This window comes from Pollicipes pollicipes, unplaced genomic scaffold, assembly GCF_011947565.3.
Source record: "Pollicipes pollicipes isolate AB1234 unplaced genomic scaffold, Ppol_2.1 Scaffold_3087;HRSCAF=3621_pilon_pilon_pilon, whole genome shotgun sequence".
Classification (NCBI taxonomy): Eukaryota; Metazoa; Arthropoda; class Thecostraca; order Pollicipedomorpha; family Pollicipedidae; genus Pollicipes; species Pollicipes pollicipes.
In genome coordinates this window covers 28,245,497-28,260,302 of record NW_023596225.1, presented here as the reverse complement: position 1 = coordinate 28,260,302, position 14,806 = coordinate 28,245,497, and the positions used below count along the sequence as shown (strand labels likewise).

Below are 14,806 nucleotides of genomic sequence, written 5' to 3'. Positions count from 1 at the left end.
GTTTATAGTGAACTAATCGGGGGTGTAGTTTCTTTTTCAGTTGGATGGACTTACCCCTTCCCCTCCCCAACTTGTGCTTCATCAGCAATCACCCAACTTGACAAGAAAGAGGACGAAATCCGGGAGAAACCCGTTTATTGCTATGTTTTTGGATAGTTACGTCATTGTTCACCACTCATTCCAACAATTCAGTATGTGCAACTACGCCGCTTGTTCCCATGTTTTTCAAGATTTTGTCAAAAAACTGTAATGGATGGATTTCTGGGATCAGAGCTTATGCTGAGCACCGCTTGTTACGCAGGCCCTGGTCCCTACAATCCCAGCGTGCGGCTCCAGGTCAGCGGCAGAATTTGGCGGCGAACCGCAATGCCGGGCACGGCTCATTTTGTCCTCTGACGTTACCTGACCTTTAGCGCGACCGCTGTCACTGGCTGCAGGCCAGACCTGTTAGGCAGAGATAATGGGCACCTTACGCGAGCCGAACCCACCCGTCCAGAGATGGGGGGGGGGGGGGGGACCGGAAGGCATGCGTGCTTACCAAGTGAGCTACAGCAGGGGCCAAAATATCGCAAAACAATATGACACACCGTCGCACAACTCGCGCGAGAGCATGCATATATTTGTTAAAGCTGCTGCATTCTCAGCACCACGCTCCGGCCTTTTCATCGCAACTCAGTAATGCGTTGGCAGTGCCAGTAGGTCATACCCCTGAAATAAGAGTCTCTGGCTGATGGATACTTCACAGTATCACCTAAATTCACAGTGACAGTACTTCACAGTGCCCCGCAGTGCTTTCGAATGCACACCGCCGCAGCCTCCCGCAAGAATAAAAAGATTTTGAAAATCGTACCGTAGCTTAGCCTACCCAGCCTACGACTTGTCGCCTACTGATTGGCTGACTGACTGTTGGGCTGTTATACTAATGAAATATAAACTGGTCTTTTACGATAGTTTCCAAATTTACTGACTGACTGCTGGGCTTCTGTACCAATAAAATATAAATTTGTCTTTTACGATAGTTTCCATATTCACAGCTACCATATCTTGCAAACACAACGCAACAGTGACATATGGGGCATACTAACAAAAATATACGCACGATCACCTTGCGTAAATGCTGTGTTCAGGTCTACTTGCGAGTTGTCGGTCCGCACGTGAGTTGCAAGTGTGCCATGTAGAATGAAATAGCCCTACATCGCTCAGCAATTTTCACTGTTGTACCACTTGGGCTGCATTTCACTTCTTGTTTCTTATGACCAGTGTATCAGTCATAGTATTGTTGGCAGTTCACCATCTACATTTTATTTGTAGGTCAACATATTTATAGGTTGCTTTTTAGATTTTCTTCTATGAAATGATTATAACCCCTGTGAAATGAAATGTGAACTGTATTTAGCACTTCACCCAGTTTTGAGGGCATTTGATGCATTGCGGTGCATTGAGAGTGGTTGATGCGGTTGTGCACAGCTTACATACAAGTCTAGCGGCCAGGAGATCAACAATGGTGTTAGGTGTTAGGTTTGGAGGTCAATAATGGTGGTCAGTGTTGGCAAGTCCTGGAACAACTGTCATATTGTTCATGATATGCAGTTTTTGAGCTGATTGCATATATTGTCACCCTTTTTTGCTGGTCTTTAGGCATTCCTTTTTGTACTCACCCTAGTTGGACACCCAGATGTTGTATGCTTGTGGAAGTCTTGGCCTTTCTGAGGCTCAGTTCAAACTTTTTTCAAAATGACATTTTCACCTGTGCCACATTTTGTATTGTGAGCCTCACCCTCATTGTCATTTGTGTGTGTGTTTCAGGATTTTATTCTTCATTGCCTGGAATGCTCACTGTTTTTCAAAACTGGCATGCATTGAGCCATATGCTTTCAGTCCAGATGTGCTTTAAGTGTGAGTTGCAGGACTGAGATACTTTGCCTTAGTTTCAGGTAGCAACCTGCAGCTGGTAAAAGATGCAGCACACAGTTTTGAAATCCTGCCGACAATGTCTTGCACGGATACACACCTCAGCAACCTCATTTGGAAATGTAAGTAGTATGAGAAGTAGGTTGGCTAGCAGGTTAGGTCCAAGTAAATTAAGAACCCCAGAAAAGGGAATTTGATGGTTAAGCAAAGAGGGGCAGGGGCTTGATATGGTAGCTTCTGGCTATTAAGGTGATGCGAGACGTGCCACTAAAAAATTTAGTTCACATTCTCTGGTATAGGTAGCTACTGGTGTTTGTTGCATGGGACAAAGTCCACATAATGCATCATGCATAGCATTAATATGTCCTGAGCACTATTGGTGCATAACATGCAAAACTTTCAGGTAGTACAGCATTTTCTTGTTTGCTTCCACAAGTCTCAAGTTATGGTAAGCATAAGCAGCAAACATTGCTGAATTACAATAAGTTCCAAAAAACATTGTTTCACTGCATATAGCAACTCATGCTACTGTCAGGTGTCCTCTGACATTGCTAAAGAGATCAAGAAAATATGTACATGTGCTTTTTTGCCACACTTAGCAGGTGAAACAAATGTGAGCAGCCACATATGCTTTTATTGTGCTAGGCTGTATTTTACCTCATTCAAAAAAGCTGTTGTATCAACTTCTTTTGTGTTGCAATCAGTGAACTCAGAAATGAGTGTGGGTGTAAACTTGATGAACTAAATGCAGAGCTTCACACTGTCAAGACAGCAGAATGAGCACACATCTGGACATACATGCATGTTTTACCATGCATTTATTTTGCAAATGTCTTTGATAGCCTAAAGCATTTGGGATAGATTTGTGTTTTCCATTTGCATTTCTGGGTGTTGAGAAAGCGCATCTCTCAATTTTAGTAATATAATGAAGCAAGAAAAATGAATAGATTGAATAGCAATTTTCTGCATGGTCACAAATTCAGGGAAGCTGCATGGGTGCCCTATTGTGTTTTGGAGTGCTTTCCTAGCCTTATCTTGCACCCTTTCATCATTCCAGGGAATGCCTTTGGTGTCACATTAACTTGGCAAGTGCCTCTGCCCCAATCTTCCATTGGAGCAGGATGGTTCCCACCCCCTGAAACCACCTCTGGTGGTAGTGAATCTTTCGACAGTTTGGCAAGAAGAGGCAAACAGCTGTTTCTGAGCATTAACCTGTGATCAACCTGGCACCCCTCAATCATGCAGGCTCAGGTGCTTCATGCAGTGAACACGCTGTTGGCCACTTTCGGAGCCTTATCAGCGGAGAGGGTCCGAGAAGACGATGTGTCTGCCCGGTGATCAGCTGGCGGTGTTTCAGGTGTGCTGACTTTAAATGATGGCAGCTAGCGCACGGTCATTCAGGTGGAGATGTTCGCAAAGCTCATTACTCGGCGCGAGTGGATACCAGGTTCGGCCAATCTCGGGGTCAGGCTTTCAGTGCACGGTGCTTCATCTTGAGCCGACCGACCGTTGGTAACCAGCGGCCGGCGCTTCAGACTGGGCTGACCTCGAAGCTCGCTAACCAGCGCACGATCCTTCAGGTTGAGTTGACCTCGAAGCGGTACCCGCACCTGAGGCGGGGCCGGTTCAGTCAGCTGACAAGCGATGACGTCACGCACTTCCGTCAGCTGCTCGGACCCGATCGGGTGCTTACCGAGGACCTGGACGGCTACAACACTGACTGGATGCGCTCCGTGAGAGGTCAGAGGCCGAATGGGCCCAGGGCTGTTCAACGACTTATTTTGCTTATTTTGATGATTTCACGACTGATCAGCACGAAGTAGGTCTGCGCCGAATCCGTGGATCATGCCGCCGACGTGATTTTTATGTGTGGTGACTGTAAAAGGCACGGCAAGGGCACGAGGTAATGCGATGCGCTTTACCACGGTTATACGCTGCGCCCAGATCTTAAGCGCTAACTGCGACGAATAACAGGGTGGCACTGCAGGTAGCGAATAGTGAGGCTGGGAACTTTTTGTCACGGGTTCGGCATTCTAACAGTGGGCTGTCGTTTACCGTCCATCCGTTGCTCACGACGTACATACGTAAGGGGCTGTCCATCTTACGCGCTCAACCAAGCTGGGAGCCGGCGCTTGACCGTCTTGTGAGCGATCACGGCACTGACGGTTCGTGTCCCGGCCGCCAGGTGCGAGTCAGCTGGTGCTGCGGCCGCGCAGCACGGCCGAGGTGTCGGCCGTGCTGCGTCACTGCTCGGAGCGCCGCCTGGCGGTGTGCCCGCAGGGCGGCAACACGGGCCTGGTTGGCGGCAGCACGCCGGTCTTCGACGAGATCGTCCTCTCCACCTCGCTCATGAACAAGATCATCGCGCTGGACACCAACTCAGGTCGGTGAGACGGGGCGGGCTCCGGTGGCGACAGTCAACGGCGCGCGGGCCTGGATGGAGAAGCGCGAACGGCGGCCGCTTGGAGAATACGTCCAGGATTCCGTGTTTGTGCGAGCTGTGCTTGGTAGGGGTGGCTGGGGGCAACCTTGGGACATTCTGTTACGTTGGTCTGCCTTGCCTGAAGTTTCGGGTAAACGTCCCAGGACTGATGATGCCGCCAGGGTGTGCCGCGCCCGCCACGACTGCGGTAGCCGCGTCGGGGCTTGTCCTGCCCCGCGCCCCACCACCAGCCGAGCCTGCAGTGGGTGATGCTGACCCGGCCTGTGCCCCCGCCAGGGGCGCTGACCTGCGAGGCCGGCTGCGTGCTGGAGGCGACCGACGCCTACCTGGCCGACCACGGCTTCATGATGCCTCTCGATCTGGGCGCCAAGGGCAGCTGCCAGATCGGCGGCAACGTGTCCACCAACGCCGGCGGCCTGCGGCTGGTGCGGTACGGAGGCCTGCACGGCTCCGTCCTCGGCCTGGAGGCGGTGAGTGCGGCTGGGCGCCGACGGCAGGTGGGAGGCCGGGCTGCAGGGACGGGGGGAGGCTGATGGGGTAGGAGTGGGATGGTAACTGGGACTGGTGGGGTCAAGTACTAGTGACTGAAGTTGGAGGTGGTCAGATGAGCTGGTGACTGGGGCTGGAAGAGGTAATATGGGCTAGTAACTGGGACTGGGGGGGTCATGTACTCGTGGCGGGAGTTGGAGTTGGTGAGTTGGAGCTGGTGACTGGGGCTGGAGGCTGTATGGTGGGCTGGTGAGTGGGGCTGGGGGAGGTAAGATGGGCTGGTGACTGGGGCTGGAGGATGTAAGGTGGGCTGGTGACTGGGGCTGGAGGAGGTAAGATGGGCTGGTGACTGGGGCTGGAGGAGGTAAGATGGGCTGGTGATTGGGGCTGGAGGAGGTAAGATGGGCTGGTGACTGGGGCTGGAGGAGGTAAGATGGGCTGGTGATTGGGGCTGGAGGAGGTGAGATGATCTGGTGACTGGGGCTGGAGGAGGTAAGATGGGCTGGTGACTGGGGCTGGAGGAGGTAAGATGGGCTGGTGACTGGGGCTGGAGGAGGCTGTAGGAGAACTCATGATTCAACGGGACCGGATGTGGTTAGCAAACCATGCCCAGACTGAATAAACAATTTCAATTTTGTTTTTCGAATGGCGATGACTGCTAGATGGTGGGTGTCTGGTATGACATCGGTAATGCGTCAACATGTGTGCTTAAGCGGGCATGCCATCTGCGTGGGAGGGTGTCTGCCGCTGGCGGAGGCCTGTACTCAGTCCGTGAGCGGTCGACAGCCGGCCTGTGACGGCCCCTCTGCCGGCACTGACTCGGCTGGGTCGGCGCCGGCGCAGGTGATGGCCGACGGCCAGGTGCTGGACTGCATGTCCACCATGAAGAAGGACAACACCGGCTACGACCTGAAGCACCTGCTGATCGGCTCTGAGGGCACGCTAGGCGTGGTCACCAAGGTGGCCATCAGCTGCCCACGACGGCCCAACTGTGTCAACCTCGTGCTGCTGGGTGAGAGGCGGCCGGTGGGTGGTCCCGGAGCACAACGCCCCGGGGCATAGCAGGGGCTCAGTCCTGTGATAGCGCGGTATTGGGGGCGGAGGCTTTTTTTATCACGTACGGTTCGCACGCACAAGCACGGTTCGCAGTTTCTGGAACACGTTTGCAATTTGCACGCTGTTTTGGCAGTGGTTGCGTGCGAAACGTGATATGGAGCAGAGACGCTAAATTAATCACGGCTGTTCTCGTTCGGGGATTTTCACCTTACGAGGATTTAAACTGAGATGCACTCATTCCAGTACTCTGAGAGATCTGTAGAATCGTGGTCTTCTCACTAACCTAAAACACTCGAGCTTCACTCCCGAATAGGACCACTACCGGACCATCCCACACCGAAGTATTGATAGGGGTCCCGAGAGCAGGCCCCGTCATCATCATCCCGTGGTCATCCGTGGTCATGATCACATTAGTGGTCAACTATTTGACTTTCAATCTCCGATTGTTTTACGTGAAAAAGTCATGATATCGACAACACTTTCGGACTGCGATAAATTTGCATGACCTGCTTTTCGTCAAAGTTGGGGCGCGATTTTAGCACTCCAAGAAAACCTAACGTCTCTCTTCGCGTGCCAGAATAACGTGGCTTGTCCATCGTGCACTGTTTAAAAACGTGCTGTCGTTTTTTCACTTCCCTTGAAGGTGAAGCATTATTTGAATTAGCCAGACCCGACCACTGCCGGGTGTGAGCTCCACTAACGTCGTCGCCTCCGCCCTCCAGCGGTGAAGAGCTTTGAGGACGTGCTGGCCACGTACCGGTTCGCGCAGACGCAGCTGGGTGAGATCCTCTCCTCCATCGAGTTCATGGACGCGGCCTCGCAGGAGTGCGTCAGCAACAACCTCAAGGTGGGTGTCGTGTTGCCGCCGCTGTCCCCGTCGGGGTGCCCACGATCTGTCGGTGCTCGGCGTCGTTTGGTTAGTGAGGGCGTGTCTTCGGGCGTTGGTGGCCCTGTATGTGCAGCTGGCTGATTGTCATCCAGTTATTCCGCTCCAACTGTGTCAGCTGTGCGAAGTTGTCTCAGCAGTTATCCTGTGTCCTGTGTGCCGACGCCCAGCCGTGTGCACGCTTTGAAAACTGACAGGACTTGAGGAAATGAGGAGTTGAGGAAATGAATGAGTCCAGTAGGTGATGAAGTCCGTGTCTGTTGGGTGTCGGGTGTAGGTGATGTCTGCCTTCGTCGCCGTCTCGGCTCGAATCGTGTCGGTTGTCAGGTTTTCATTCCCCTCGTCACACCGAAAAAGCGGCGACCGGTGCAACCCCCGGGCGTCTCCCACGCCGCGGAGTTCCTTCGTCGTCTCGCTTGTTTCCGCCGAGACACCGATGATAACGTTGCCGCACGCTCGCGATGACGTCGCCGAAGTACCAGTGGTGACGTCATCCGTCTGTGTCAGGTGACGCACCCGCTGCCGGGCCACCCGTTCTACATGGTGATTGAGACGGCCGGCAGCCGGGACACGCACGATGAGGAGAAGCTTAGCCTCTTCCTCGAGGAGGGCATGCAGCGGGAACTGGTCATCGACGGCGTGCTGGCCACTGACACCTCCCAAATCAAGGTGGGTCACAGGTGGTACCGACGCTGCCGAGGTCAAGGTGGGTCGCAGCTGGTACCGATACTGCCGAGGTCAAGGTGGGTCGCAACTGGTACCGACACTGCCCAGGTGGTCAAGGTAGGTCACAGGTGGTACCGACACTGCCCAGGTCAAGGCGGGTCACAGGTGGCACCGACACTGCTCAGGTCAAGGTGGGTCGCAGCTGGTGCCGATACTGCCGAGGTCAAGGTGGGTCGCAGCTGGTACCGATACTGCCGAGGTCAAGGTGGGTCGCAGGTGGTACCGATACTGCCGAGGTCAAGGTGGGTCGCAGGTGGTACCGACACTGCCGAGGTCAAGGTGGGTCGCAGCTGGTACCGACACTGCCCAGGTGGTCAAGGTAGGTCACAGGTGGTACCGACACTGCCCAAGTCAAGGTGGGTCGCGGCTTGTACAAACACTGCCCAGGTCAAGATGTGTCACAGGTGGTACCGACACTGCCCTGGTCAAGGTGGGTCGCGTCTGGTACCGACACTGCCCAGGTCAAGGTGTGTCCCAGCTGGTACCGACACTGCCCTGGTCAAGGTGGGTCGCGTCTGGTACCGACACTGCCCAGGTCAAGATGTGTCACAGGTGGTACCGACACTGCCCTGGTCAAGGTGGGTCGCGTCTGGTACCGACGCTACCCAGGTCAAGGTGTGTCACAGGTGGTACCGACACTACCCAGGTCAAGGTGTGTCACAGGTGGCACCGACACTGCTCAGGTCAAGGTGGGTCACAGGTGGTACCAACATCTCCCAGATCAAGGTGGGTACTAGACTGCCCAGGTGAAGTCCGAGGCTAATGTGGGTTACCGGCTGTTGCGGAGTGGATGTTTTAACCTGCTGGATGCTGCAGTGAAGTGCGGTATTGCGGTTGCATGCGCTGGCTGCGAATATTTTGTACCGCCGTCGGTGTGTACGTGTACGTGTGCGTGTGGTTGTACGTTTGCGCGTGTGTGTGCGCGTGCGTATGCGCGTTTGTCACGCGTGTGGGCTCGTTGCATTACCGCTGACTACCGCGGTCCCCGGCAGTCGCTGTGGCAGCTGCGGGAGCGCATCGCAGAGGCGCTGCTGGTGGACGGCTACAACTACAAGTACGACATCTCGCTGCCGCTGCACGCCTTCTACGACATCGTGACGGAGATGCGACAGACGCTCGGGGACAGCATCGTCACCTGCTGCGGCTACGGACACATCGGTGAGCGTCCGGCCGGCCGCAGTCCCCGGGATCTGCGGGGCGCCGGGTCCGTGCGCATTTGGCGCGCCGTGACGTGACTGACTTGCCTGGTCAGCCCCAGTTTTGGGTGTGTTAGACGGGTTGTTTGCGCTGGTATACGCCAGTCACTGCCTGCGCCGGTATGCGCCGTTGGAGCTGTACGCGGTACGCACAATCGTGCGCATGCAGTTGTTGGCGCATACCAGCACCAAGTTGGGGGTATTAGACGAGCCTGGCTCGTCCTTTCTGAGGCATCCCGTGTCTCTGGGTATTTGGCATTTGCATTTGGCATTTGGCGCCGTACCAAACCAGGTGACGGTAACCTGCACCTGGCACTGTCCCCTCCCCAGGTGGCGGTAATCTGCACCTGGTGCTGTCCCTTCCCCAGGTGACGGTAACCTGCACCTGGCACTGTCCCCTCCCCAGGTGACGGTAACCTGCACCTGGTACTGTCCCCTCCCCAGGTGACGGTAACCTGCACCTGGTACTGTCCCCTCCCCAGGTGACAGTAACCTGCACATGTTACTGTCCCTTCCCCAGGTGACGGTAACCTGCACGTGGTACTGTCCCTTCCCCAGGTGACGGTAATCTGCACCTGATACTGTCCCCTCCCCAGGTGACAGTGACCTGCACCTGGTACCGTCCCTTCCCCAGGTGACGGTAACCTGCACCCGGTACTGTCCCCTCCCCAGGTGACGGTAACCTGCACCTGGTATTGTCCCCTCCCCAGGTGACGGTAATCTGCACCTGGTACTGTCCCCTCCCCAGGTGACGGTAACCTGCACCTGGTACTGTCCCCTCCCCAGGTGACGGTAACCTGCACCTGGTACTGTCCCCTCCCCAGGTGACGGTAACCTGCACCTGGTACTGTCCCCTCCCCAGGTGACGGTAACCTGCACCTGGTATTGTCCCCTCCCCAGGTGACAGTAACCTGCACCTGGTACTGTCCCCTCCCCAGGTGACGGTAACCTGCACCTGGTATTGTCCCCTCCCCAGGTGACGGTGACCTGCACCTGGTACTGTCCCCTCCCCAGGTGACGGTAACCTGCACCTGGTATTGTCCCCTCCCCAGGTGACAGTAACCTGCACCTGGTACTGTCCCCTCCCCAGGTGACGGTAACCTGCACCTGGCACTGTCCCCTCCCCAGGTGACGGTAACCTGCACCTGGTACTGTCCCCTCCCCAGGTGACGGTAATCTGCACCTGGTACTGTCCCCTCCCCAGGTGACGGTAACCTGCACCTGGTACTGTCCCCTCCCCAGGTGACGGTAATCTGCACCTGGTACTGTCCCCTCCCCAGGTGACGGTAACCTGCACGTGGTACTGTCCCCTCCCCAGGTGACGGTAATCTGCACCTGGTACTGTCCCCTCCCCAGGTGACAGTAACCTGCACCTGGTATTGTCCCCTCCCCAGGTGACGGTAACCTGCACCCGGTACTGTCCGCTCCCCAGGTGACGGTAACCTGCACGTGGTACTGTCCCCTCCCCAGGTGACGGTAATCTGCACCCGGTACTGTCCCCTCCCCAGGTGACAGTAACCTGCACCTGGTATTGTCCCCTCCCCAGGTGACGGTAACCTGCACCTGGTACTGTCCCCTCCCCAGGTGACGGTAACCTGCACCTGGTATTGTCCCCTCCCCAGGTGACGGTAATCTGCACCTGGTACTGTCCCCTCCCCAGGTGACGGTAACCTGCACCTGGTATTGTCCCCTCCCCAGGTGACGGTAACCTGCACCTGGTACTGTCCCCTCCCCAGGTGACGGTAATCTGCACCTGGTATTGTCCCCTCCCCAGGTGACAGTAACCTGCACGTGGTACTGTCCCCTCCCCAGGTGACGGTAACCTGCACCTGGTACTGTCCCCTCCCCAGGTGACGGTAACCTGCACCTGGTATTGTCCCCTCCCCAGGTGACGGTAACCTGCACCTGGTATTGTCCCCTCCCCAGGTGACGGTAACCTGCACCTGGTACTGTCCCCTCCCCAGGTGACGGTAACCTGCACCTGGTATTGTCCCCTCCCCAGGTGACGGTAATCTGCACCTGGTACTGTCCCCTCCCCAGGTGACGGTAACCTGCACCTGGTATTGTCCCCTCCCCAGGTGACGGTAACCTGCACCTGGTACTGTCCCCTCCCCAGGTGACGGTAATCTGCACCTGGTATTGTCCCCTCCCCAGGTGACAGTAACCTGCACGTGGTACTGTCCCCTCCCCAGGTGACGGTAACCTGCACCTGGTACTGTCCCCTCCCCAGGTGACGGTAACCTGCACCTGGCACTGTCCCCTCCCCAGGTGACGGTAACCTGCACCTGGTACTGTCCCCTCCCCAGGTGACGGTAATCTGCACCTGGTACTGTCCCCTCCCCAGGTGACGGTAATCTGCACCCGGTACTGTCCGCTCCCCAGGTGACGGTAACCTGCACGTGGTACTGTCCCCTCCCCAGGTGACGGTAACCTGCACCTGGTATTGTCCCCTCCCCAGGTGACGGTAACCTGCACCTGGCACTGTCCCCTCCCCAGGTGACGGTAATCTGCACCTGGTACTGTCCCCTCCCCAGGTGACGGTAACCTGCACCTGGCACTGTCCCCTCCCCAGGTGACGGTAACCTGCACGTGGTACTGTCCCCTCCCCAGGTGACGGTAACCTGCACCTGGTATTGTCCCCTCCCCAGGTGACGGTAACCTGCACCTGGTACTGTCCCCTCCCCAGGTGACGGTAACCTGCACCTGGTACTGTCCCCTCCCCAGGTGACGGTAACCTGCACCTGGTATTGTCCCCCTCCCCAGGTGACCGGTAACCTGCACCTGGTACTGTCCCCTCCCCAGGTGACGGTAACCTGCCCCTGGTACTGTCCCCTCCCCAGGTGACGGTAATCTGCACCTGGTACTGTCCCCCTCCCAGGTGACGGTAACCTGCACCTGGCACTGTCCCCTCCCCAGGTGACGGTAACCTGCACGTGGTACTGTCCCCTCCCCAGGTGACGGTAACCTGCACCTGGTATTGTCCCCTCCCCAGGTGACGGTAACCTGCACCTGGCCTGTCCCCCTCCCCAGGTGACGGTAACCTGCACGTGGTACTGTCCCCTCCCCAGGTGACGGTAACCTGCACCTGGTACTGTCCCCTCCCCAGGTGACGGTAACCTGCACCTGGCACTGTCCCCTCCCCAGGTGACGGTAACCTGCACCTGGTATTGTCCCCTCCCCAGGTGACGGTAACCTGCACCTGGCACTGTCCCCTCCCCAGGTGACGGTAACCTGCACGTGGTACTGTCCCCTCCCCAGGTGACGGTAATCTGCACCTGGTATTGTCCCCTCCCCAGGTGACAGTAACCTGCACGTGGTACTGTCCCCTCCCCAGGTGACGGTAACCTGCACCTGAACATGACGTCGCGTGAGTTTGACGGCGACGTACTGGCGCGGATCGAGCCGAGCCTGTACCGCTGGACGGCGGAGCGAGGTGGCTCCATCTCCGCCGAGCACGGCCTCGGCCTCAAGAAGCGGGACTACATCGGCTACTCCAAGTCGCCCGGCGCTGTAGTCTTGATGCGGCAGCTGAAGAGGATGATGGATCCGCACGGTATCCTGAACCCGCACAAGGTCCTGCCGGAAGAGAGCTGAGGGTCGCTTGTTGAGCGATCGGCGGGTGTGTAGCGCGCGGTCTGCCGAGCCTCGGGGTCTGGCAGAGGGTGGCTGTGACCCGGGCGGTCGAAGTGATCATGACTGGCACGACAGTATGGTAGAAATAACACGGGTTAGCTCAGGAGACGCACGGCTGATGGCACCAATGGATGGCCGATGCCACATTTCTACGTGACCATTTTCGTGATTTGTACCAACGTTTCGAAATCGGTAGACGGGGTGAAGATGTGTAGCTGTCATGTGCTCCTGCTCTGCCGGTATCGCAGTATTTTTCTGCAGGCACGTGCCTGTGACGTGCATGTAGGAATTGGTGCCTGTTAGGCCGGGCGTGCGCGAGTAGAGACATCTGGGGCTTGGCCGCATATTATCAATTATGTTGCGCCGGCCCAAGGCGATGACTGACGTCGGGGTGACGTTTACGGCGTGTCGAGAGATTAGCGATCGCCGTTTGGGACAGTGTCGTGGCGTCCGCAGACTGGGTCGGATGGCTTTCGGTTGTTTCGGTACGCTGCGGGTGCGATGCGCCGCAGGTGAGGTGCGTGGATGGCACAGCGTGATGCGAGATCACGAGCAGTGCAATATTGTTGGTGAGGTCGATGACGTCGGGCTTCCGTTTCGGTACTAGATCGCTAGGACTAACCAGGTTCACTCGGCAGCGTGGGCTCCGATGTGGCTATTGAAGTAATGTGCATTCCGAGTGTGGGACAGGCTCTGCACGAGATCCGACAATGAGACCCAATACAGACTCACCGGTTACCTGGTTGTTTTTACCTAAGGCATAGCGATGGATCCACCGCGTGTTGCACTTTTCGCACGCCCAAGAAATAAACGCTGTCTGCCGTAAATACACTAGAGGCACTGCATACTGCAAGCGCATTATGCGTCAGTTCGTATTTTTCAACGTTAGGTCTAGCATTATGCTGCTCTGACGAGCCGTGTACAAATAGTGTTGCAGACATAGTAAAGTGATAGTGTGATAAAGGAGTTTGCTTGTAAAGCATAGCGTGAAAGGTGTGATTCTCTATGTAACGTTGTACGACAAGAAAGGCTCGTTATTCTAGAGAACGTTAGTGTTCAGTGTGTTGCATGACACGAGCACTGGCAGCCCTACATGCATCATGACTGTCTGTGACCCGTTCTTCATAGAAACGGACCGGGGGCGCAAAGCAATAGAACAGCTATCACCGGCGTTATATTACCCCTGGTCTGTTGCAACGCAGCACGCCGCAGTGGGATGGCTCGGGGCGCGTGCGGACCTCTTCCGCGGCACTTGAGTTCAGGCGGAGTCTCCACGCTGCAACAGATGGCAGCCGGCCGGCCGCTGCCGGCGCTCAGCGATTGCCTATCGGCGCTCCATAACACGGAGCGAGAGGGGAGAAATCACATCAGTCAGCCCGGTGAAGCGGTCGCACAGTCAAGCATGACACCATTAACGGCAAATGTGCTGTAAGGTCGAAATGGTCAGATACAGCATGATCAACCTGAGCAGGTGAGTAAGGGAGCTTAAAATCCAGCTGTTGTGATATCAGTATCGTCGGATTACGAAACCGCATGAGCATGATGTCATCGCCGTCTTCGAACATGTTGCAACTCTGGAATTAGTAAGTGCGGCATGATCAAAGCGAGGGAATGAGCAGACGGACACGCATTGTGATATACTTTGGTGCGAGTCTGACCCGGCTGGACCGGGCCGGCTCAGACCGCGAGGATTCCCGACGGCAGCCCCGTCACGCGCCGGCCCGACCGGCGCCGGTCGTCACGCCTCACCGACTGCGAGATGGAAAGCGCTGGCGGAGAGCGAAAACACACGGCGGGGAGGCAGGACAGCGGGAGATGGCTGGCGGAGAGCGCCCTCCGGTGAGCGGTGAGCTAACGCACACGGCGGCAAAGGCCAGAGGCGCGGTCGCCAGGGTCTGGACGTGACATGGCAGTGGGCCACAGAAACGGTGGCCTTGGGTGTCGAGGAGACGCGTCAGGGTGATGCGGAATGGACTGAAATGACCTGACGTAAAAGGTCGCTGTACGCGAAATAGGAAATGCTGAAGGTTAGTATTCAGTGAAATTATTGGGAAACCACAGAAACGACGGTTCCTACAGGAAACGCCGTTTCTACGCCGGTGGCTACGATCACCACAGAGTAACAATGTCGGTATGGCACATGTTGCGCCAACGTTATGCTGAATACCATTCCATTTTAATTTTCATGCCAGATATTAACCAAATGGCTTCAGAGGATGCAACAAATGAGACCAGCAGCCTTTTGGCCAAACGAGACAAGCGTTCTGTCACACAGTTCCTCTGGGCTGACGTGACGAGGCGTTCCACTACGCGATGTATCTCACTTTTCTCGGCCGATTCAAGCTCACGTACCTGGACACGCACATATGCTTATATTATCCAGTCAGTGGCCTCGCCCCGCCAACAGAGGCAAACAAATGCCCCAAGGACGTCATCCGACGAAAAACCACACCTGCGCTAATGAGA

At 56.2% G+C, this 14,806-nt stretch overlaps 1 protein-coding gene across 1 annotated transcript; it reads left to right on the top strand.

Moving 5' to 3' along the window:
* Positions 1–1,094: 1,094 nt before the first annotated feature.
* On the top strand, positions 1,095–13,069 carry LOC119089543 (D-2-hydroxyglutarate dehydrogenase, mitochondrial). The gene is made up of 10 exons (XM_037212278.1): positions 1,095–1,154; positions 1,929–2,033; positions 3,492–3,651; positions 4,097–4,294; positions 4,631–4,824; positions 5,687–5,855; positions 6,622–6,746; positions 7,293–7,454; positions 8,504–8,669; positions 12,042–13,069. The coding sequence occupies exons 2-10, from the start codon at positions 1,959–1,961 to the stop codon at positions 12,299–12,301; spliced, it is 1,509 nt and encodes a 502-aa protein (XP_037068173.1). The 5' UTR covers positions 1,095–1,154; positions 1,929–1,958; the 3' UTR covers positions 12,302–13,069.
* Positions 13,070–14,806: the final 1,737 nt, after the last annotated feature.

What these genes read in the sequence shown, in the direction of transcription:
- LOC119089543 (XM_037212278.1), top strand. Translation starts at nt 1,959, where the DNA reads ATGCAGCACACAGTTTTGAAATCCTGCCGACAATGTCTTGCACGGATA. An exon ending in CGCGCTGGACACCAACTCAG is followed by an intron (nt 4,295 to 4,630) that starts GTCGGTGAGACG and finishes TGCCCCCGCCAG; the next exon opens with GGGCGCTGACCTGCGAGGCC. An exon ending in CTGCGGCTACGGACACATCG is followed by an intron (nt 8,670 to 12,041) that starts GTGAGCGTCCGG and finishes TCCCCTCCCCAG; the next exon opens with GTGACGGTAACCTGCACCTG.